The sequence below is a fragment of the Macrobrachium nipponense genome, chromosome 23 (genome assembly GCF_015104395.2).
Source record: "Macrobrachium nipponense isolate FS-2020 chromosome 23, ASM1510439v2, whole genome shotgun sequence".
Taxonomy (NCBI): domain Eukaryota; kingdom Metazoa; phylum Arthropoda; class Malacostraca; order Decapoda; family Palaemonidae; genus Macrobrachium; species Macrobrachium nipponense.
Window position 1 is genome coordinate 5,814,374 of NC_061090.1, and position 21,734 is coordinate 5,836,107.

The following is a 21,734-nucleotide window of genomic DNA, read 5'->3' on the forward strand; positions in this document are numbered from 1 at the left end:
TTTCTGGAGGACTGATGAATGGGTATTTGGAAATACGCATCCTTCAAGTCCACCGAAAGCATGAAATCGTTCTCCCTGATGGAGTCAGCACTGAGCGTGCCGTCTCCATCGTGAACCGGGTCTGGCGAACAAACCGGTTCAGGGGAGAGAGATCTATCACCGGGCGCCAGCCTCCCGTAGACTTTTCCACCAGGAAGAGTCAGCTGTAAAAGCCCGGTGACTGATCCGTGACGATTTCTACAGCTCTCTTGTCAGCATGGTCTTGATCTCCTGTCTCAGTGCTACGTCCTTCGATGACCCTGGAACGTACGACTGCTGTTGGACCGGGTTGGAGGTGAGTGGGGGTGGCCGAGATTCGAAGGGTAATAGATATCCGTCCCGAAGGCACATCTACAATCCAGGTCTCGGCGCCGTAGCGCTGCCAAGTTGCCCAATGGCTGGCCAGGACACCCCCCCACTTCCGGCAGCAGGTGAGGGGGAACGCCGCCGTCCCTAGCGTTTCCCCCCTTTCTTCGACTTCTTCCCAGAGCCTCCACAGGAGGAGGAGGGCTGGGAGGAGGGCTGGTTACGGCTCCCCTTGTTAGAAGTCGAAGAAGACAGAGTCTTTCCCCGGGGCTTCGACGCAGCTACCGTCTTGGCCACCGAGGAAGCGCTAGCCGAGCTCTTAGACTTGGCCGCAGTCCGAGGCTGCCCAGAAGCCTTCGAGACTGCCTGGTGTACCAGAACGGTCACTGTCGTCAGTGCGGCCGTCTGTCCCACCGCAGCGTCCACCATCTCTCCTGGAAAGAGAGACGTGGAACTCCGTAAAGGTCCGTTGCGAAGTCCCAACGCCGCTTCACGCCCGGCCGCCCTGGAAACCCCGAGTAAGGACGGCGTCCCTTCGTCGGAGAACCAGGTTGGCCCACAGGTTCACCGTCTGGTGGGCAAGGAAGGAGATGGCTCTTCCTCCAGACTGGCAAAGTCTCCTAAAGGCCGAGTCATCTTCAGGAGAAATTCCCCCGGAGTTGGCTGCGACCTTAGATACTGTGAGGGACCACAGATCTAGCCAGGAGACGGCCTGGAAAGCTGCCATGGCGGTAGATTCCAGGCCGAGTGCCTCTTGCTGCGAGAACCATAGGTTCTCGGACAGGAGCTGCTGCAGACACACCCCGGAGTCAGCCTGGCTAACTCCGGGTTCACCGTGTTTGGGCGGCATCGGGTCTTCAGATGGCACGTAAAACCGCCGCTGTCGCAGCAGAGGAGGTGGAAGCAGCTTGCTCGACCTGCTAGCCTTGAGCGAACCGTCTTGTCCGGAAACAAGCGATTCAACCTGGTCCAGCACTGAGTCTGCAAGCTCGGAACGCGGCAAACCCACCGTCGGTCTGGGTTTCCCTCTTCGCGGGCCCCAGAACGACTCGAGCCGGGACGTGGGCTCGGATGGTGGGAGCGGCGATCCTTCCCCGAGGTCGTTGTGCTGACGAATCAGCGCAATAACCTCGGCAAAGTTCCTCTGGATCTCAGGAGTGACTGCGTCCTGCGGAGTCGGACCATCCAGTCCCTCAAACAGGAGCATCTCCCGAGACCCTCCTCCCTCAAGGGGTAGGAACAGCGACAGACCCCTCTCGGTCTCCTCCAACCACTTGTGCGTACGACCTGGCTGGTCCGAGAACCGTGCCTGGTACGTACGACGACGTGGTGGGATCCTGAGGGGCGCACCCCTCACGATCACTCCTCAATACCTCGCCCTCCCGGTGTAACCCGAGGAGGTTGAAGGTATGGGAGAGGCAGACCTGACGCTCCCTCCTCGCTCGCTGGCAGAACCAGCGGGCTTGGAAGACTGCAGGCGATCGTCAACCCCGCGGTGGCGATCGAGCTGCAGACCTAGTCGAGCCATCTCGCTGTGGAGGAACGGCTGGACCGAGAACAGCGGCCCGGTCTCGTGTCAGAAGAGCTGGTGCTGGTCGCCGTACCCGATCGCTCTCTGTGCGAGTGACGGTCAGGCGACCGGCGAGCTCTACTGTCACGGTGAGACCGGTGCGTGTCCTCACGGCGCGTCAGTTCGCTGGTACCAGCCGTGGCTGGTGGCCGGCGAAGGGGCGGGGACCTCTTCCCAGCCTCAGCCCGTGGCCACCGGTCATGGACCGTCACGTCCGCCCGGGTAGCCAGCTGCTCGCCACGAGAGCGAGAGCTGGTCTGGTGAGAGTCGCGTGAGCTGCTGTCACCAGTCTTCCGCTCCGTGCCGTGAACCTGACGCTGAGCGGACTCAGAGGTCTGGTTCCTGGCTGCACGGCGCTGTTAGGCGACCGTACACTTGGTACTCTCGCGAACGAGAGGCCGAGACGGATCCTGCTGCCGTGGCCGAACCACTACCAGCAGGTGAGGATAGTGCCGGTGTTAGCCGGCACTCCTCTGGTCCCCGTAGTCTTCTTCTCGCGGACGAAGAGACGGGTCCTGCCCCCCCGAAGGAGGCAGGGTGACCAGCGGAAGAACCCCCCGTCTCACCAGAGCGAGACGGGCCCTTAGAAGTTCCCGAAGGAGACTTCTTAGGGGGGGGGGAGGCGACCTTCTTCTTCTTCGGCGGGGGAGCCTTAGAAGAAGAAGGGGAAGAGGCGGCAGACGACGACGACGACGAAGAAGACGATGAAGACGACGACGACACCTTCCTCCTCTTCTTCTTCTTCTTCGTCAACCTCCTCAGGACCGACGTCAGATCTGTCATCCAGAGCGGAGCCGGGGCTGCTGTTGCCGAAGCAACAGGGCCCGGACGCACCTGTCCGAACAGATCAGCATCGGGAGCAGCGGGGCCAGGAACAGGAACAACGTCAGCAGGTGCAGGCATCACAGGAACATCAGTAGAGACGGCAGGGGCAGGTACAGGAACAGCAGCAGTAGTCATCAACGTCACGTCCGAGAACGGCGGCTGGGCAGGTACGGCAGGTACGGCAGGCTGTGCAGGCTGTCCAGTTGGACGGACCAGCGGCACAGACATCCTTGGTACCGGTGGGAGGTCCAGGGGCGAGCTCTTCGGGCACGAAGTCCGGTCGCGGCAGCACGCAAACCCAGGTGGCGGCATCACACTCCCCCGTGATACGGCAACTGGCCCCTGCCCGATGTAGTAGGTGTTACAGAGACCGAGTGCGGGGTGTACACCAGTGAGGAGGTGAAGCGTAGCCAGGTGTTGTGAGGGTCGTGGTGGTGGTCGTAACCGTCGCATGAGTGACCGCCACGGAGCCAGCGAGATGGTAGAGCAGCCCCTGGGACACTCGGCAGCCCTGCAGCCCCAACGATGCCCACACCTGTCCGAGGTCGTCCTTCGCGGCAACCGCACCTGAGGAAGTCAAAGTCGGTGATTAGCAGGCTCCTCTACCCGCTCGCGCCCAAGAACGAACAAGGATAGAGGACCCAGAGACAACTCGACGTCAGGGGTATCTAGCGCCCTCCTCCACACTCGACAAGTCAGGTGAGGAGAAGGACTAGAAACCCCCCCCGAAGGGGAAGGCGCCAAACGTGGAAGCTGAGCGGGCGGCAGGAAAGACGACGAAGTGTCCCGTAACCAAAGGAGTCGCGGGAGGGGAGATTTCCGACGACTCCTTTGCAGGCCTTCGCTTCTTCCTGCCCTCATACAAAGTCCACTGCGCCTCCGACCAATTATTGCAAACTTCACATGGCTCGGCTCGGGTGCATTCGCGCCCCCGACACCGAGCGCACAAAACATGTGGGTCAATTTCCGGGAATGAGCGGAACTTCCCGCATTTACGCCGCCCTTCGATACCCGGGCATAGTCTCCGTGGGGTAGCGAGGCGAGGCAGATTCCATAATTGACCAAAAATATCACAAATCAAATGAAAAAAGAGGAATGATTGTACTTACAATGACTCTTTCATCCACAAACACAACCATATACTTAAGGAAAGCAAACGACGAGAAGCGGGCAGAGAGCGTCGAACACACACGTCCACTCGCTGTGAGGCCGAAAGCAAAAGTGATTTGTTTACCTCCCAGTCGCGCGCGCGCGCCTGTCGGACAAGCAGTTAACTACCGAACCCCTTGTTCGAAAGCTTACGACCTATCCAGCTGCCGCTAGTACCTTCCTATTGTAAAAGGACCGAAGGTTTGTATGCCGTGTCGGAACAATGAACATATTTATGATAAAAAAAAACATGATTTACTGTAATGATTACAGCACCCAACTATAATAGTAATGTATAAACAGCAAAATACAGCAATAAAAATCTAGTTTTGTCTTTTTGTAGTTTAGAATCAGCTGATGGACGTTTATTACCGAAAGAATTATTTAGGAAAACAATTTAAGTTGCTAAAAGAAACGAATTTATTAATGGAATTATTATTATTATTATTAACTTTGTACATAATAGTTTATAATATTATGATACAGTAATTCATACTTCATTGAGAGAGAGAGAGAGAGAGAGAGAGCAGCTTGTGACGAGAGTAACTTGAATAGCTTGAGATAGCAGCTTAGGACGAGAATAGCTTGAGAGAGCAGCTTGGGACGAGTACTGTTGACTATCTTAGCTTGAGAATAATGAAATTTGTATTTTAAATATTTTATGATGATAAGAAATGAAACATGGATAGTGATAAGATATTCTCTTGTATACTGTTATAATATGTGATAATCACTAAGTCAACTATAAAAGTTGTATTGAAGCACAGTTTCGTAAATCACAGAAAGACTAAAAATATGGCAACACATATTTTTATTATTTCGGGGACCATCTTGTTCTTTTATTACGATAATAATAGATCAGTATTATAGTTTTTTTTCTGTAAGTGATGAGAGAGAGAGAGAGAGAGAGAGAGAGAGAGAGAGAGAGAGAGAGAGAGAGAGAGAGAGAGAGAGAGAAGAGATTTTGCTATTACATTCATAGTATTGAAAATTTGTGAATGAGTTTTATTCTAAAAATGCATTTAGTCATGAAAGAAGAAGAAAACAGTAATTAGCGAATCTTGCTCTGTGATAAAATTCGTGATTTCGTTAATTTTCCGGAATATACGTAGCATTTGGGCTTCACTAAAAAAGTAAGTAAAGTGATTTATGACAGAGTTTAGAGGATATGTACTTACATAAAAATACATCGGTACTTTGTAGAACGGTGACGTCACGGTGGTCATATGTATTTTTTTCGTGAATGAACATACATTTATGATAAAAAATAGTTACTGTACTGCTTAGAGTACCACACTGTAATATTAATGTAATCACATCAGAATAAAGTAATCATTGTTCATTGTATAATGTAAACATGTAAAGTGTATTTTTGTCTTTTGAAAAAATGGATTCCCCAAGGAATTATTCCTGAAGAGGCTTTTTATTATGAAGATATGCCAATAATATATAAGATTTGCATTTTATTATGAATATATGACAATAATATATAAGGTAAAATGACAATTTGTCCAAAATTGCATTTTTCCTAACTATACAAACCTGAGGTCCTTTTACAATAGGAAGGTACTAGCGGCAGCTGATAGGTCATAAGCTTTCGAACAAGGGGTTCGGTAGTTAACTGCTTGTCCGACAGGCGCGCGCGCGCGACTGGTAGGTACAAACAAATCACTTTTGCTTTTGGCCCAAGCAAAAACTGCAGAGTGAGGGGTGGCATGAGGTGGGGCTATGTGTAAAGGACCTCAGGTTTGTATAGTTAGGAAAAAATGCAATTTTGGACAAATTGTCATTTGTTCCGACACGGCATACAAACCTTCGGTCCTTTTACAATAGGAAGACTCACTTCTTGGTGGGAGGAATCTGAGTCTTTTGTGAACAGACTGGTGTTCGCCCAACCAATTGGAATGCCTCCCTGGTCCGTAAAGAGCGGGGAGGGATCCAAGCCTCTGTCCGATTGATCGGGGGTGTGCACCGCAGGATCAATGGTCAGACCTCTGGACCAAGTACTAAGAGAGAGGCAAGCGTATCTCTTCGTACCAGCAAACAAGAACAAGTTCCTATTTGCAAGAGGCAACATAACGTTATGGTTTGTCTCGTTGTTGGCATCCACTTCCCCCCCCTTGTAGGAGGAAGTGGTGGATATTCCTCTCCCATCCCTAGTGAAAGGGATAGGATGGGGCTCTGTCGAGTAGCTCACCGGCATCTCGTCCTTATCCAGCAAGGTGATGACCGTATCCCCCTACCCACAGGTAGAGGGGTAGAAAAAGATAGGAAGAGAAGCCAGTCACTTCTCTCATTCACTTATCTATTCTTACAGTCACACCAGGACTCGATGCTGTTCAGCCTGCTAGGGTCTGGGTTAGCTAGACAACGTGTTGAGCAGCCACCACGGGTCCTAAGGAAAACGATCCAAGGACCTGTGGGCAATATCCAAAAGGTAGAAGGTGCCAGTGGTCTGGTTGTACCAGACCCCTGCCTTCAGTACCTGCGCGGAGAAGTTCTTGTGTAACTCGAGGGAGTGTACTTCTAGGTCATCTTGGTGCTGACGAAGAGTCTTCAACACTCAGCCTGGGATGTCGAGTTTCTTCAGAAAGCGCGGGTCGCGCTTTCACAGGACAAAGCAGCATCTCCTTCGCATCGAATTGGCGGTGAAGTCCATTAGGGAGGGGATTGTGAAGGACTCTAACCGATCGTCAGGAACCGAAGGGTTCAGAGTCTTCGCTACGAATTCGGTACGAAATCGAGCGTCACGAATCCCCATCCCCTGGATGCTTGACTTCGCAGGAAAAGTCATGCAATTACCTCAGAGGAAAAGAAGGGAATGGTCGTATGACCTATCCCATCTTCTCGACTTCGGTGATGTCCTGTACCCATACTGGTCTATCCGTCTGCCGCGACGTTGTTGTTCTCGGTAGTGGATAGGACACCGACACTCAATGGTGGGGTTGTCGATGGTATGGGTACTGTGACAAAAGCCGTTAGGACGAAGAAAAGATTGTTATGGCAACACCGAACTAAGTCCACAGCGAAGTTTCGTACAGACTTGGCGCTCTGACAGCTGCCTACTGACTGCGTTCGGTAGGAGGACAAGTTTGTCCAAGCACCCGAGCAAGTCACGTGACCTTCGCCTTAAAAGGGTTATGCCAAGAGACTAAACAAATAATTTGTTCGTCACCGATGCCAGAAGGCAGGTGATGACTCTCTTAAGGCATGTGCCCAACAGGCGAAAGTCAATTGCCTTCTAGAGACCGAGGTCCTTGATGGCAAGATATCTCATAGTATAGTTGATTCTCGGGTAAGGAGAAACAACACTATGTGACGTTGAAGACGAAGGTGTACAGAAAATGCAACCTACGTCTTCACAGCTGAACCGAGAGAAGGATTCTCAGATTCTGAACCTGTGCTACAAAGACTGAGAACGCTAACCGCTATTGATTGCTGTCCGGTGAGGATCGTAGTTGCAATAAAAGCGGAGCGCTTCCAGTAATGAATGACAGGGAAACTACTGCCTGAAGAACTGCTTCTCATGGGCTGAACATTTGGAAGTAGAGCTGTCAGGTCGGAGAGTAGGCGATGTCTTCTGACATATCTGTTAATTCGGGGCGAGCAATGAAATTGCACACCTACGAATACGAGGATATTTTGAAGACAAACTCAGATGTCTGCAAAAATCATTCGCATTATCGCAGTGCGATGCAGCGGTTGACTAGTACAGACTTCTGTTACCGTGCGGTAAACAGAAGATGAAAGAGTCCAAGAGATATCTCTGTTGAAAATTCTCGCAATGTCGAAGGCGATGAAATCGAGCGTCACAGCAGTAGATGGTCCTTCATTATTGCGAGAATCCCCGTTAATCAGAGACCTAAGTCCATGATTGTTGGGTTCAGAGATACGGTTCGGTAGTCAATCCAACCAGGGGGAGAGAGAGACGTAACCGACCGTGCATCTCCGAGACCTAGCTGATACTGAGCCGCTATCAGCAGTTCAATACGCAGTAGCTCTCGGTGACTCTCCTCCTGAGTTGCCAGGTAATCCATTATTCCAACGAAGGAATGCGTTCGGCTAGAACCATCGAGCATAAGAATACGCTCGAGCAATTATATTTAACCGAAACGGATTTCGGTAAATACAAAAGCTGATTTGGTGTTGTCATGACAATACCAAGTATCTAAAATCGAAACTGATAACTGCTGGGAGGTTGCAGGCAACCCCGAGTTGCAGTTCAATTAAGATACAATTCGTCTCGGTCACAAACCGTAGAGTTAACTACGGTATGCGCCTACCCCACGGACAATTCAACTGTTAAAGAATCATGTCGCGAGGGTAATATACGTACGTATATTTGTAGGTTCTGTACCACGACCTCCATCCTAAAATCTTTTCCCCTCGAGGAATGAGAATAAGGATTGGAGATCGACCGCCTTCGTTCTCTAGTCAAGAGAGTGAAGGAGAAGTCTTTCCCAAAGGAAAGCTTCAATGGTGAACAGAATACCGAAGACGATAGTTCAAGCCAAACTGGAAGTTCCCGTCCGTTCTTCTCTATTCCAGGTTAAGCGCCTACTGTGAGATACTCTTCTTTCAGCAGCAGTCTTCTTCCAAATGCTAGAAATTACAGGAATTCGAGCATAAGCGAGGTTCCCGATTATCGTGTAACAATTATCTTGGGGATTCTCGCTCACTTTGGACCGTGGTCTCGCCTAAGTGTTTGGAGATCGTAAAAAACTCGAACACTCTTGAGTGCGCTAGAAATTCCGTAGAATTCTAAGCACTCTGCGAAACCCCCCACCGAATTCGTCAAACGATATCGGCTGGTGGTCCTCTCGATTCCCGTAGAAATCGAGAAAGGGGCAGGATCCCTCCTCAATGACCGGGGCTTACGTTCAGGTAGGACCCGAAGGTCCCCCCGGTAGCGCAGCCCCTAACGTGGGATCTTACAGAGAAATCTCTGTAGGATCCCTCCCCCCCCCCTTTCCCTCGTAGCCGTAAGGAGAGAGGGAATGGGGGAGGAATTGGATACTGGCTCGCCTTCCCAGCGGAACTAGCAGTTGGAGAAGGAGGAGCAGCCATCGCCTTACGGCGATGGCCTCTCAGAGCCTGGGAAAACGTATCGTCAGAGGAGAAACGTTTTCCCGAGGAGGGTTACGAACTCATACTGTAGGTAAGTGTCTGCCGCCACTGTGAACGCTCGTCGGGCGGGGGGGCTGAATCGACACACTGACAGGAGAGAGCCGATACCGCTCCGACTCATTCCAGTCCTCGTCGAGGTCGAAACCTCAGGAGGACCGAAGGGGTATTTAAATACGGTGTCCGAAGACACGTAGAAACGCCTCTGTCGCAGTAGAGGAGGTGAAGTAGCTTGTTCGATCCGGCCAGAACTGAGAGAGCCTTCTTGTCCGGAGACGAGATGACTACCTGGTTCAACACAGTCGGCAAGCTCCGATCGCGGCAGACCCACCGTCGATTTGGGTTCCCTCTCGGGCCCCAAAACGACTCGAGCCGAGACGTGGCTCTGCTGGTGGAAGCGGCGATCCTTCCCCGAGGTCATTGTGCTGACGAATCAGCGCCGTAACCTCGGCAAAGTTCCTCTGGATCTCGGAAGTCACAGCATCTTGCAGAGTGGGACCGTTAAGCCCTTCGAACAAGAGCATATTCCGAGAACCTTCCTCCTAAGAAGGGGGAACAGCGACAGCCCTCTCTGGTCTTCCCCTATACCAACTTTGCCGCATAAGACCTTGGCCGGTAGGTTCCAAGAAACCGTTGCCTGGCACGTAGGGCGTCGTGGTGGGATAACATGATGGGGGCCACCCCCCTCCACGATCACGTCCTCCAATACCAGGGGGAATGCGAAACCTCGCGTCCCCTCCCCGGTGTAACCCCGAGGAAGGTTTGAAGGTAACGGGAAGAGGCAGACCTGACGCTCCCTCGTTGCTCGCTGGCAGAACCAGCAGGCTTGGAGGGCTGCAGTGGCGATCGTCAACCCGCGGTGGCGATCGAGCTGCAGGCCTGGTCGAACCGTCTCGCTGTGGAGAACGGCTGGACTGAGCACAGCGGCCCCGATCTCGAGTGTCAGAAGAGCTGGTGCTGGTTGCCGTACCCGGTCGCTTTCTGTGAGAGCGACGGTCAGGCGACCTGCAGGCTCCACTGTCACAGTGAGACCGGTGCTTGTCCTCACGGCACGTCCACGTCGCTGGTTCCAGCCGTGGCTGGCACCGGCGAACGCGGACCTGGAGGACCTCTTCCCAGCCTCAGCCCGTGGTCGTCGTGGACCGTCACGTCCCCGGGTAGCCAGCTGTTCGCCGCGAGAGTGAGAGCTGGTCTGGTGAGAGTCGCATGAGCGGCTGTCACCAGTCTTCCGCCCCGTGCCGTGAACCTGACGCTGAGCGGACTCAGAGGTCTGGTTCCTGGCTGCACGGTCGCTGGTAGACGACCGTACACTCGGTACCTCCCGCGACGAGAGGCCGAGACGGACCCTGATGCAGTGGCAGAACCACTGACACCAGGCGAGGAAGTACCGGTGTTAGCCGGTACCCCTCTGGTCCCCGTAGTCTTCTTCCTTGCGGAAGAAGAGACGGGCCCCGCTCCCGAAGGAGCAGGAGGACCAGCGGGAAGGAACCTCCCGTCCCACCGAGGTGAGACGGGTCCCACCGAGAAGCTCCACCGGAAGCGGGAGACTTCTTAGGAGGGAGGAGGCAACCTTCTTCTTCCTCGGCTGTGAAGCCTTAGAAGTCGAAGGGGAAGAGGCCGGCAGCGACGACGATGAAGAAGATGAAGACGACGACGACGACACCTTCCTCCTCTTCTTCGTCAGCTTCCTCAGGACAGACGTAAGATCTGCTATCCAGGGCGGAGCCGGGGCTGCTGTAGCCGAAGCCACAGGGCCCCGGACGCACCTGTACAGACAGACCAAAGTCTTGGGGGTAGTACCACCACGAACCGGGACGACATCAGCAGGTATGGGCATCTCAGGAACAGCAGGCACACCCAGCACAGCATCGGTAGGGACAGCCAGCGCAGCAACTGCAGGGACAGCCAGCGCAGCAACGGCAGGGACAGCCCAGCGCAGCAACTGCATGGACAGTCAACCCAGAATCGGCAAGTACGGCAGGTAGCACCGGAAACACAGGAAAGGAGGCAGCAGCAGCCAGCAACATCCTGGTAACCGGCGGCAGGTCCAGGGGGCGAGCTCTAGGGCAGCGGAAGTGTGGTCGCTGCAGCGCGGCAACCACGAGCGCGGCGGCGGCACGCCCCCCTCTCGGTACGGCGAACGGCACTTCACAGCGGCTGTAGGCAAGACTGTTACCACGTGAGGCGAGTATACACCAGGTGAGGAGGGACGTCGTCACCTGGTTGCGTGGTCACCACTCCATGGGTGACCGCAGTAGGCCCAGACATAGAACCGCAGCCCCCCCCTGGACACTAGCACGCCCTGCAAATGGAAGGACGCCCATACCTCACCAAGGTCCACCCTCGTGGCAGTATAGCACCTGCGGAAACAGTAGTAGCGATTAGTGGGGGGGAAGTCCCCTCGCGCGGGGGGGTGAGCCCTCTCCGAACGAGTGGAAGACCCCTAATACAATTGTACATCGGGCACCGAGCGCCCTCCCCCGCGCTCGACGGATCGGGCGAGGAGAAGAACGCCGATAACCTCCCCCCCCCAAGGGGAAGGGCCATCTGTGGGAGTGAGCGGGTGGGGTTCTCGTTCCCCACCCCCGCACAGTACCCATGTACCCAACAACAATATAAGAGCCCGAGAGCAATCGTGCCATCGGCCCGAATGCAAGGGCATAAGATCAATTCCCTGACTGAGCGGAACTTGAACCAAATAAATATTGATGCAATCAATAATAAGGAATAAAATGAAAATGCATCTTGCATTACGATTCACTTCACAATGAATAAGGGCTCGGATCGAGGCGCATTTGCGCCCTCGGTACCGAGCGCAAGGGGTAAAAGGATCCATTCCTTACCTTTATGGATCAAGGTTTATGGAAACCTTGATCCATAATGAATTGATGCAATCAAAAAATATATGAAAATGAAAAGAATACTGCGCTTGCGATTTCACTTCATACAATAAAAAGGGGAAGGATCAATTCCCGGGAAATAGCGGAAAACATTGATCCCAGTAAACAATGCAATCTCAATAAAAAATGAAAAAGAACTGCACTTGCGATTTCACTTCATTCAAAATAAAAAGGGGAAAGGATCAATTTCCGGGTAAGCTCGGAAACTGATCCAAAATGAGTATTGCTACAATCAAAATAATATATGAAAATGAAAAAGAATACTGTACTTGCGATTCCACTTCCATACTGAATAAGTTTTTCAACCCAAATATACGCTCGGAGCGAGCGCTCCCGCCCTCGGCACCGAGCATACACAATACGAGGATCATTTCTGGGAAATGAATTCCCGCACTTACGCCCTTCAGTCCCGGCACTCGGGTAATCGGAGGGCGTGGTGAAACCAAGATCCTTTAATTCACAATTGAATTCAATGGGAATAAATATGAATGATTGTACTTACAATTCAGTTTCACTAGATAAATAGAAAAAGAAAAACACAATCATGCGAAAGCAACGACGATGAAGCGGGCAGAGAGCGATGATACACGTCCACACGCCAGCAGGCCGAAAGCAAAAGTGATTTGTTTACCTACCAGTCGCGCGCGCGCGCCTGTCGGACAAGCAGTTAACTACCGAACCCCTTGTTCGAAAGCTTACGACCTATCCAGCTGCCGCTAGTACCTTCCTATTGTAAAAGGACCGAAGGTTTGTATGCCGTGTCGGAACAAAATGGTTTTATTACGTTTACGCTTCATCGCAGATTGCAAACAACATACGATAATCTATGACAATAATCTTTTGTATGACTGCAGTGTTCAGAGAAGTTGATTACGTTATAACAAAACAATAATGTAGTTCGAATTGAAAATTTATTTTTTCCTAAATGTTATTACTACTGTAATTAAACTACTACTATTAACCTTTCTAAAAGGTTAAGAATGACAAAGGTGCTGTGAAGTGTAACTCAATGTTTACATTTCTGCTGGCCGCTCAACTACAAGTTGATGTCAATGACGTGGAATTATTCCATGAATAGGCTATATATTATGAAGATATGCCAATAATAAATAAGGTGAGAATGGTTTTATTACCTTTATTGTCAGTTAATATCATAATGTGAATCTGTTCATGCATTTGTTGGTTATCGGAACCGAACGAGGCTTAGCCTACCACCGACAAGCCCGCAATGCTGTGATTCATACCAGCGATATATAGACTGAGAAGTGGTCCAAGAAAAAACCCGTGATTAACTGAATCCGTGATTGCTGATCCGTGACTAAGCGAGGCCCCACTGTATAGCAATTATTTACAATAGGTACGAAAGTCAAGATGTCGTGACGTCATAATACAGGACTTAAAAGAACGTTCAAATTCCGAAAAATAATTACTTAAATTTGAGTCAGAATCGAGTTACTTTTTCAATAACGAATGTTTTCAAATTAATCATTATAAATATGTAAAATATTGATGTTTTACTATTTATTTATAAAATTATCTAGTTCATTGTTTACTGTAAACATGTAAAGTGTATTTTTGTCTTTTGAAAAATGGATTCCCCAAGGAATTATTACTTGAAGAGGCTTTTTATTATGAAGATATGCCAATAATATATAAGATTTGCGTTTTATTATGAATATATGACAATAATATATAAGGTAAAAATGGTTTTATTACGTTTACGCTTCATCGCAGATTGCAAACAACATACGATAATCTATGACAATAATCTTTTGTATGACTGCAGTGTTCAGAGAAGTTGATTACGTTATAACAAAACAATAATGTAGTTCGAATTGAAAATTTATTTTTTCCTAAATGTTATTACTACTGTAATTAAACTACTACTATTAACCTTTCTAAAAGGTTAAGAATGACAAAGGTGCTGTGAAGTGTAACTCAATGTTTACATTTCTGCTGGCCGCTCAACTACAAGTTGATGTCAATGACGTGGAATTATTCCATGAATAGGCTATATATTATGAAGATATGCCAATAATAAATAAGGTGAGAATGGTTTTATTACCTTTATTGTCTGTTAATATCATAATGTGAATCTGTTCATGCATTTGTTGGTTATCGGAACCGAACGAGGCTTAGCCTACCACCGACAAGCCCGCAATGCTGTGATTCATACCAGCGATATATAGACTGAGAAGTGGTCCAAGAAAAAACCCGTGATTAACTGAATCCATGATTGCTGATCCGTGACTAAGCGAGGCCCCACTGTATAGCAATTATTTACAATAGGTACGAAAGTCAAGATGTCGTGACGTCATAATACAGGACTTAAAAGAACATTCAAATTCCGAAAAATAATTACTTAAATTTGAGTCAGAATCGAGTTACTTTTTCAATAACGAATGTTTTCAAATTAATCATTATAAATATGTAAAATATTGATGTTTTACTATTTATTTAAAAAATTATCTAGTGCACGCTTCATCGTCTTCTTTTACCAAAACAGTTGTTTACTTAAAAACGTCGTGGTTAGGGACCGTGTTCCGATTGTTGTGATGAAAGTGCCCCAGCGTCTGTGGGTACAAGTGGTGTGCGGATTTATCACAGGAAATGGGAAGTTTGTTGACACAAGCGACTCCGTAAACATCGAGATGGCGTCAATCTTCTAAAATATTGAAAAGTAAGTAAAAATTTCAAAAGCTTTTGGTGAGATTTCCACTGCTTTGGACACCCTTTTCACTACCCTCTGTTTAATGCTTTAAATTTGGCCTTAATTTCTAACTTTGGAGAAAATACTTACTTCGAAAGGAGAGTAGCTAGAGGTCTTTAGCTCCATTTTTCACTGACAACAAGTCGCGACTGATGCCCATCTCCGGTGTCAGGACGTGTTACAAGTACTTTTTCGGAGGGTGGCATGCTATGATCGTCGTTGAGTTGATCCAGGCCATACGGTGTTTTACCCTATGAGGCGGCCAAAGGGGGGGGGGGGGGGGGGGGTTGTTCCAGAAACAGGCCGTAACCTGTCATGGTCAGCGACTGGAGGGAACCAGGTAATGCAACGTTTTACCATATATTCATACCCCTCTATAAACGCTACCTCACTTTAATAAGCTTAGCTTAAGGCCTAAAAGTTTCCAACACGGTAAACACTGCCTAGCCTAGGCTACCGAACCTTTCCAAAGCCTTGAAGCTATGACTACTTACTTTCAGATGTTCTGCAGGATAAAGTAATTAATCTTAAATCTTCTGTACAGAAGTATGAATTGTTATTCGCAGCCTAAGCCTACGGTAATAAGCACATGATTACTGCTATACTTATCACGATATAGGTACCTACTTCTGACACTTTGTTGTTGACACTCCCACTGCAAGTGATGATAGTGATCAGCTGTGAGCGCATTCCATTATACAAGGATAAACAGGTGCGTTTGTTAATGATTACGAATGACAAGTCAAAATATCACTAAATTGTTATAATTAGTACTGGTATACAGCAATTAAATCAAATCACTTTAATTTTCTTATTTTTATCATAATATTTACGAATCAGAAAATAGCTAATATGGGAATCCCGCTCTTTCATTTATTCTAAACATATTTAGGTTTGAATCCTGTTTCAATTGGAGTGCTAATCATAAACGCTGTTTATAGTTCCTTATTCCTAACAGATCACGTCACTAACACCTCTGGAGGGCATTATAAAATTTTAGGGAAAGGAGCAGAACAAAACAAGTAACCATAAATATCATTACACTGTTGATTTAGCTTACGTTGTCATATATCTATCTACCAGAACTATTCAATTAGTCCTACACTAAAAATCATTAAATTTTTTTTGTCAAATATGCCACACTTATAATCTCGGTTGTATTATGAGCACCGAGTCATTTATTTCCATGATACCGACTCTACTTTAAGGTTCCGACATCGCTACCGACATTAGTGATTTCATCACAGCAGTGAACAAGGTCTAAAAAAATATTTCAGATTTTAGACCTTGGTAGTAAGAAGCAAACCTCCCACAGGCGAAAGAGGTCTAACAACAAAAATATATATTTTTTTCTTTTTACCCTGTTCTCTGCTGTGATGAAGTCACTAATGTCGGTACCTTTTAGCTTCCGAATTCATTTTATTCGAAAGAGACCTACTGCTCAGGCGAAAGCTCAGCTCGTAAAATAGACAACATGCGATACAAATTGAAGTTATTTTTTCTTTTCCTTCGAGAAAGGCTAAATGTATATGAAACTACATTCTGTCCAAATTTTTATTATAGCACCAATTTAGCCATCTCCCATCTCTAAGCGAGATTGACGGAGAATGTCTTATTAAATCAAATTTCTTAACAAATTGTGTATATGTGTCATTTGATGAGCTTTAATAAGTGGTGTGTTTATGTCAAGTTTTCCCGCTTAATTTCATATGTTTTGAGTATTTTTCTTGCATCAAAACTAAACAACTTTCAGGTTGTCGCCAAAATCATGTGTGTTGGCGCTAAAATGATGAGTGTTCGAGCCAATTTCATGTTCTACTTACTATCTGCCAAACTAATTCATGCTCACCTGTTGATCCAGATTCTAGCTTTGGATCCATATCTGCAAATAGTATAAAGAAAACACCCAGTTACAGTCTTTCTCTTTCCAGAAATGCTTCCAGAACACTCGCTGTCATCACCAGTCGACTACGGCTAGGGTGCACCTGGAAATTGACCACTGCGGAAAACAGAGCATGCAAGGACTGCGAACAGGTAGCAGATCAACCATTAGGGCATTACCTATCACAATGTCCGGAGACTTTTCCTCTTATGCAGAATTTCACAGAGGTTCCTTTAATTGGCACCAAATTAGTAACACACATAATTGGAAACATTGTCAGCTTTCCTCTGCTCTTACCCACCACCCAGGTAAAGGAAACTGGCCCCCTGTCAAACATCCCCTCAGTTACTGCTCCCTGATATTTGTACGGCATTTCTCTTCATCAGATCACTTAAGGACTTCTCTATGACCTAGTCCTTGATGGCATACAGCCAGCTAAATTATAAGCAAAGTCTTTTTTATCAGCACCACCAGACAACTGACATCTCTCTGTTAAGTCTAAAACCCTCATTTCCTTTGCTGTTCCTTCTCCTGGCACCGACATAGCTAACCAGTGAAGAGAGCAGTGATACGTTAGGCCTGTTTCAATGTGATGCTGTAAATCAGTGTTATTAATATGACAAGTTGAGGAGAGATGTAGTACGATTTCTCCAGTGCATTGTCTGATTACTTTTGATTTGCCAATAAGAAAATGTAAAGTAATGAAAAAACTGAAATATAGACACAAATCTAGTTTCTCGCCTGCTGAATTTATAATGATTGTAACTCAGAAAATAAATGAGGATTTCCAAAATCTCTGCGACCATCGACCTCTTGAATTAAGAATTTCGACCTGATAAGTGTGTAAAATCACGCGAATAAACATGAATAGGATCATGTGTGTCCATTAAAATAAATCTCCATGGCTGAATGGTGAAATACTGAGAAAGAGAGAGAGAGAGAAAAAAGACGAATGTACAAACTATGGAGAAGATTAAACAAGTAAAAAATGCGCCGAGATTTCTTCGGCGCAGTCCAGGTTTCTGTAAAACGTATAATGTATAAAACCATTTGCTATGAACAGTTAGTCAAGACTAGTTACGGAAGGTTTCAAGTTGGCAGAGCCGCGTTTTCCTCAGTCTGTGGCTCCAGAGCCTTTAGCTCCTAGGACCTAGATCATACAACTTATGTTTCCTCTTTAGCGAGGCAAATTGAGGATTTGAAGTCTTTCACTAAACCTTAAAACGTTTTTGTTTAATCGATATTATGGGATATATCAAACAGTGAATGCAGATTTTGCAGTGTGGTCAAATATATCTGATGAATATACTAATTCGATAATGGAGCTCCTGCGAGCGCCTTTAAGCGGTGCTGCACCTGGATAAGCCGTCAACAAGTAGTAGATATTGGCAGATTGTATATTATTTAATCAAATTTCTAGATTGGTCGTCCGTCCAGTGACAAAGTCGTAAAATTTTAAATCTAGTCAATGGCATACATATTTAGACCAAAGTTACGCCATGTGCTAAGTTTAGAAAAAAATTTTTTTATCTAATATCTACACCGTCTAAATCGAAGGAATTTTACTGGTCTGTGACAAACCAATGCAACGGAAAAAAAGAAAGAAAGAACAAAAAACATCCCAATTATGAGATTTTAACTGTTGTGGCAAAGATTTTGAAAAATTCCTACATCGAGGGCCTTGTTGTAAATTTAATTGTTCATAGTAATTAACGTTCTAACAAGTCATTGCTAATAGTTGCGAATAACTATACTCAGCTCTCTTTAGCAAGCCTAGCAGAATTCTTACGCATTTTTTTACTGTAAATATTTTTTAGAATTTAAAATTTGATTACTTTCACAAACACCATTGGATTAATGTAATATGTATAGAAATTCAACTGTTCTTTCAAATCGGTAAAGAAATTACTCGGTAAAGAAATTAATTTAGTGAGTGATCAGAACCGTTTACCTGGGCCCGGCATGTGGTAACATTTTATCCAGACCAACACTGTCAGTTTTGGGCTTTTGGCGCAGCGCCTGCAATGAATTCTGCTTGCAGTTGCATTGTAGGCAGATTGCATACACGAGTTAACTTCAACTTTAAAGTATAATCTGTTCAGTGGAGTGTTGCAAACCTGATAAAGCGTACGAGATTTGAATCGTATGTCTTCCTTCTCCCTGTTTTACCCACAGTCTAGGTAGCCTAACCCGCCTAACGCCCATATCCTTGCCAAATCCTTAACTACACTCCGTTTTTTTCCATCTGTCCATCAGCCTGTGGTGGTTGCACATGGTAACACTACGTCCCGGGCTTTAAATAGTTACACTGTGTAAGTTTTAGGTAAGTAAAAGGATATCTTGGTGCACATTTGCAACTGAAAAGTATTTTAATAATTAACTGAATGCGAATTACACCATTAATATTCGAAATAGGATATTATTTAAAGCCCAGGACGCGGTGTTACCATGCGCTAACACCACATGGGGATGGACAGATGGAAAAATACAGAGTATAGGGTAACAACCAAAGACTTGAAGTAGCCTTCTGTTCCCTTCCTTGTTGGAGTACACGTTAGTAAGTGGCATTAATTTGTTCCGGTACGGTATACAAACGATCGGTCCTTTTACAATAGGAAGGTAACTAGTGGCAGCTGGACGGTCGTAAGCTTCGAACAAGGGAGTTCGGTAGTTAACTGCTTGTCTGACAGTGCGCACGCAGCGTGACTGGGAGGTGAAGAATCACTTTTGCTTTCGGCCTTGTGGTGTGAGGACGTGTTCGCCATCGCTCTCTGCCCACTTCATCGTCATATGCTCAGGATTATTGTGATATTCTTCTACTGTTTGTTTGTGTATGAAAGTGATACTGTGAGTACTCCTTTTCATTTTTCATATATATTTACTGTGAATTTAACAACATGGACCAAGGATCGGATCAATCTCTGTGCCCTCCCATCATCCGGCTACTGTGCCCCGGGGTGGAGGGCCGCAAGTGTGGGAAGATCAGATCCTTCCCAGAAATAGATCCTCATGTCCTTTGCGCTCGGTGCAGAGGGCGGGAATGCTCTCGGGCCGAGCAGTGCATTGTATGTTGTGATTGGTCGGAGGTGCAGTGGGGGTTGTATGAGGCCAGGAAGAAGCGAAGGCCTGCCAAGGAGTCGTCGGAAAGCTCTCCCGCTACGCCCTAGGTAACAGACATTTCGTCTTCTTTCTTAATCCCCGCTCAACTCCTGCGTATGGCACCTTCCCCTGGGGGGGGGGGGGTTATATCGAGGTCCTTCTCTTCGCCCGATCCGTCGAGCATAGAGGAGGGCGCTTGGTACCCCAACGTACAATTGTATCCGGGGTATTCCGTTCGTTCGGGGTGGGGCTCACCCCCCGCGAGGGGGAACCCCTCCTGTATACCCGACTCTTGCTTCCGCAGGTGCTTCTGCTGTGGGGGATGACCTTGGACAGGTGTGGGCGTCATTGGGACTGCAGGGTGTGCCGAGTGTCCAGGGGCTCTCCTTCATCTGGCGGGGTCTGGTGCAGTCACCCATGAAGTGGTGACCACTACTACAACCACTATCTCTACTCCAGGGTACGCCGCCCCTCCTCACCTGGTGTATTCTCCCCACGTGGTGTCAGTGACTCCATCAGCCGCCGTGCAGGGTCCGATTGCTGCCGAACCGAGGAGGGGTGTGCTGCCGCCGCCGCCCGGATTTGCCGTGCTGCCTCGCCCGGACTTCCGTGGCCCAAAGAGCTCGCCCCTGGACCTGCCGCTGGTACCCAGGATGTCGCTGGCTGCTGCCCCATCTCCTGGCCTACCTGTGCTACCTGCCGTACCTGCCCCTGATGCTGGTTGTTCCTGCCACTCCTGCCGTTCCCGTACCTGCTGATGTCATCCCAGTCCATGGTGTTGCTGCCCCAGACGCTGGTCTGTCCGGACAGGTGCAGCCGGGCCCTGTTGCTTCGGCAACAGCAGCCCCGGCTCCATCCTGGATGGCTGACCTCACATCTGTCCTGAGGAAGCTGACGAAGAAGAGGAGGAAGGTGTCGTCGTCGTCTTCATCATCTTCTTCGTCGTCTGCAGCCGCCTCTTCCCCTTCGACTTTCAAGGCTACCCAGCCGAGGAAGAAGAAGGCTGCCTCCTCCCCTCCTAAGAAGGCTCCTTCAGGAAATTCTCAGGGGAGTGGGACGGGGGGTCCTTCCGCTGGTCCTCCTGCTCCTTCGGGAGTAGGGCCCGTCTCTCCTTCCACAAGGAAGAAGAAGACGGGGACCAGAGGAGTACCGGCTTACACTGGTACTTCCTCGCCTGGTGCTAGAGGTTCTGCCGCTACACCAGGTTCCGTCTCAGCCTCTCGTTCGCGAGAGGTACCGAGTGTACGGTCACCCACGGGTGGCCGTGCAGCCAAGAACCAGACGCCAGAGTTCGCTCGGCGCCATGATCACGGCACGGAGCGGAAGGCTGGTGAGAGCCACTCAGGTGACTCTCGCCAGGCCAGCGGTCGCTCTCGTAGTGACCAGCTGGTCACCCGGGTTGACGTGACGGTCCCAGACCGGCCACGGGCTGAGGCTGGGAAGAGGTCCCCCTGATCGCTGGCGCCAGTGGTTCGACGGGCCGTGAGGACACGCACCGGTCTCACCGCGACGGTGGTCTCTGCAGGTCGCCTGACCGCTGTTCCCACAGGGACTGGACGGGTAGGGCGACCAGCAGCAGTTCCTCTGGCGCACGAGATCGGGGCCGCTGTTCTCGGTCCAGCCATTCTCCCCAGGGGAGCGGCACGACCAGGCCTGCAGCTCGATCCCCACCACGGGTTGGTGATCGCCTGCAGCCCTCCAAGCACACTGGTTCTGCCAGTGAGCGAGGGGGGAGCGTCAGGTCTTCCTCCCGTACCTTCAACTTCCTCGGGTTACACCGGGAAGGGCGAGACACCGAGGAGTGATCGTGAGGGGCGCGCCCTGCACAATCCCCTCACGACGCCGTACGTACCAGGCACGGTCTTAGGATCGACCAGGTCGTACACGTAAGTGACAGGAGGAGACCGAGAGGGGTCTGTCGCCGTTCCCCCTCCTGAAGGGGGAGGATCTTGGGAGTTGCTCTTGTTCGAGGGGCTTGACGGTCCTACTCCACAAGATGCAGTCACTCTGGAGATCCAGAGGAACTTTTCCGAGGTTATTGCGCTGATTCGTCAGCACAACGACCTCGGGGAAGGATCGCCGCTCCCACCATCCGAGCCCACGTCCCAGCTCAAGTCGTTTTGGGGTCCG

The 21,734-nt window shown here is 48.8% G+C and overlaps 1 protein-coding gene across 5 annotated transcripts in view; it reads right to left on the reverse strand.

Annotated features, from left to right (window-relative positions):
• Positions 1 to 16,601, reverse strand: part of LOC135198406 (exocyst complex component 3-like) — a 322,829-nt gene extending 306,228 nt beyond the window's left edge. For 2 of the 5 annotated variants that reach the window (XM_064225981.1, XM_064225944.1), the window contains exon 1: positions 15,247 to 15,328. In XM_064225981.1, coding sequence (XP_064082051.1) covers positions 15,247 to 15,313 — 67 coding nt within the window. In that variant the 5' untranslated portion in view covers positions 15,314 to 15,328. Of the gene's footprint in view, positions 1 to 15,117; positions 15,383 to 16,472 lie in introns of those variants that run through there. The other 3 variants (XM_064225949.1, XM_064225970.1, XM_064225963.1) reach the window with 3 other exon arrangements.
• Positions 16,602 to 21,734: the final 5,133 nt, after the last annotated feature.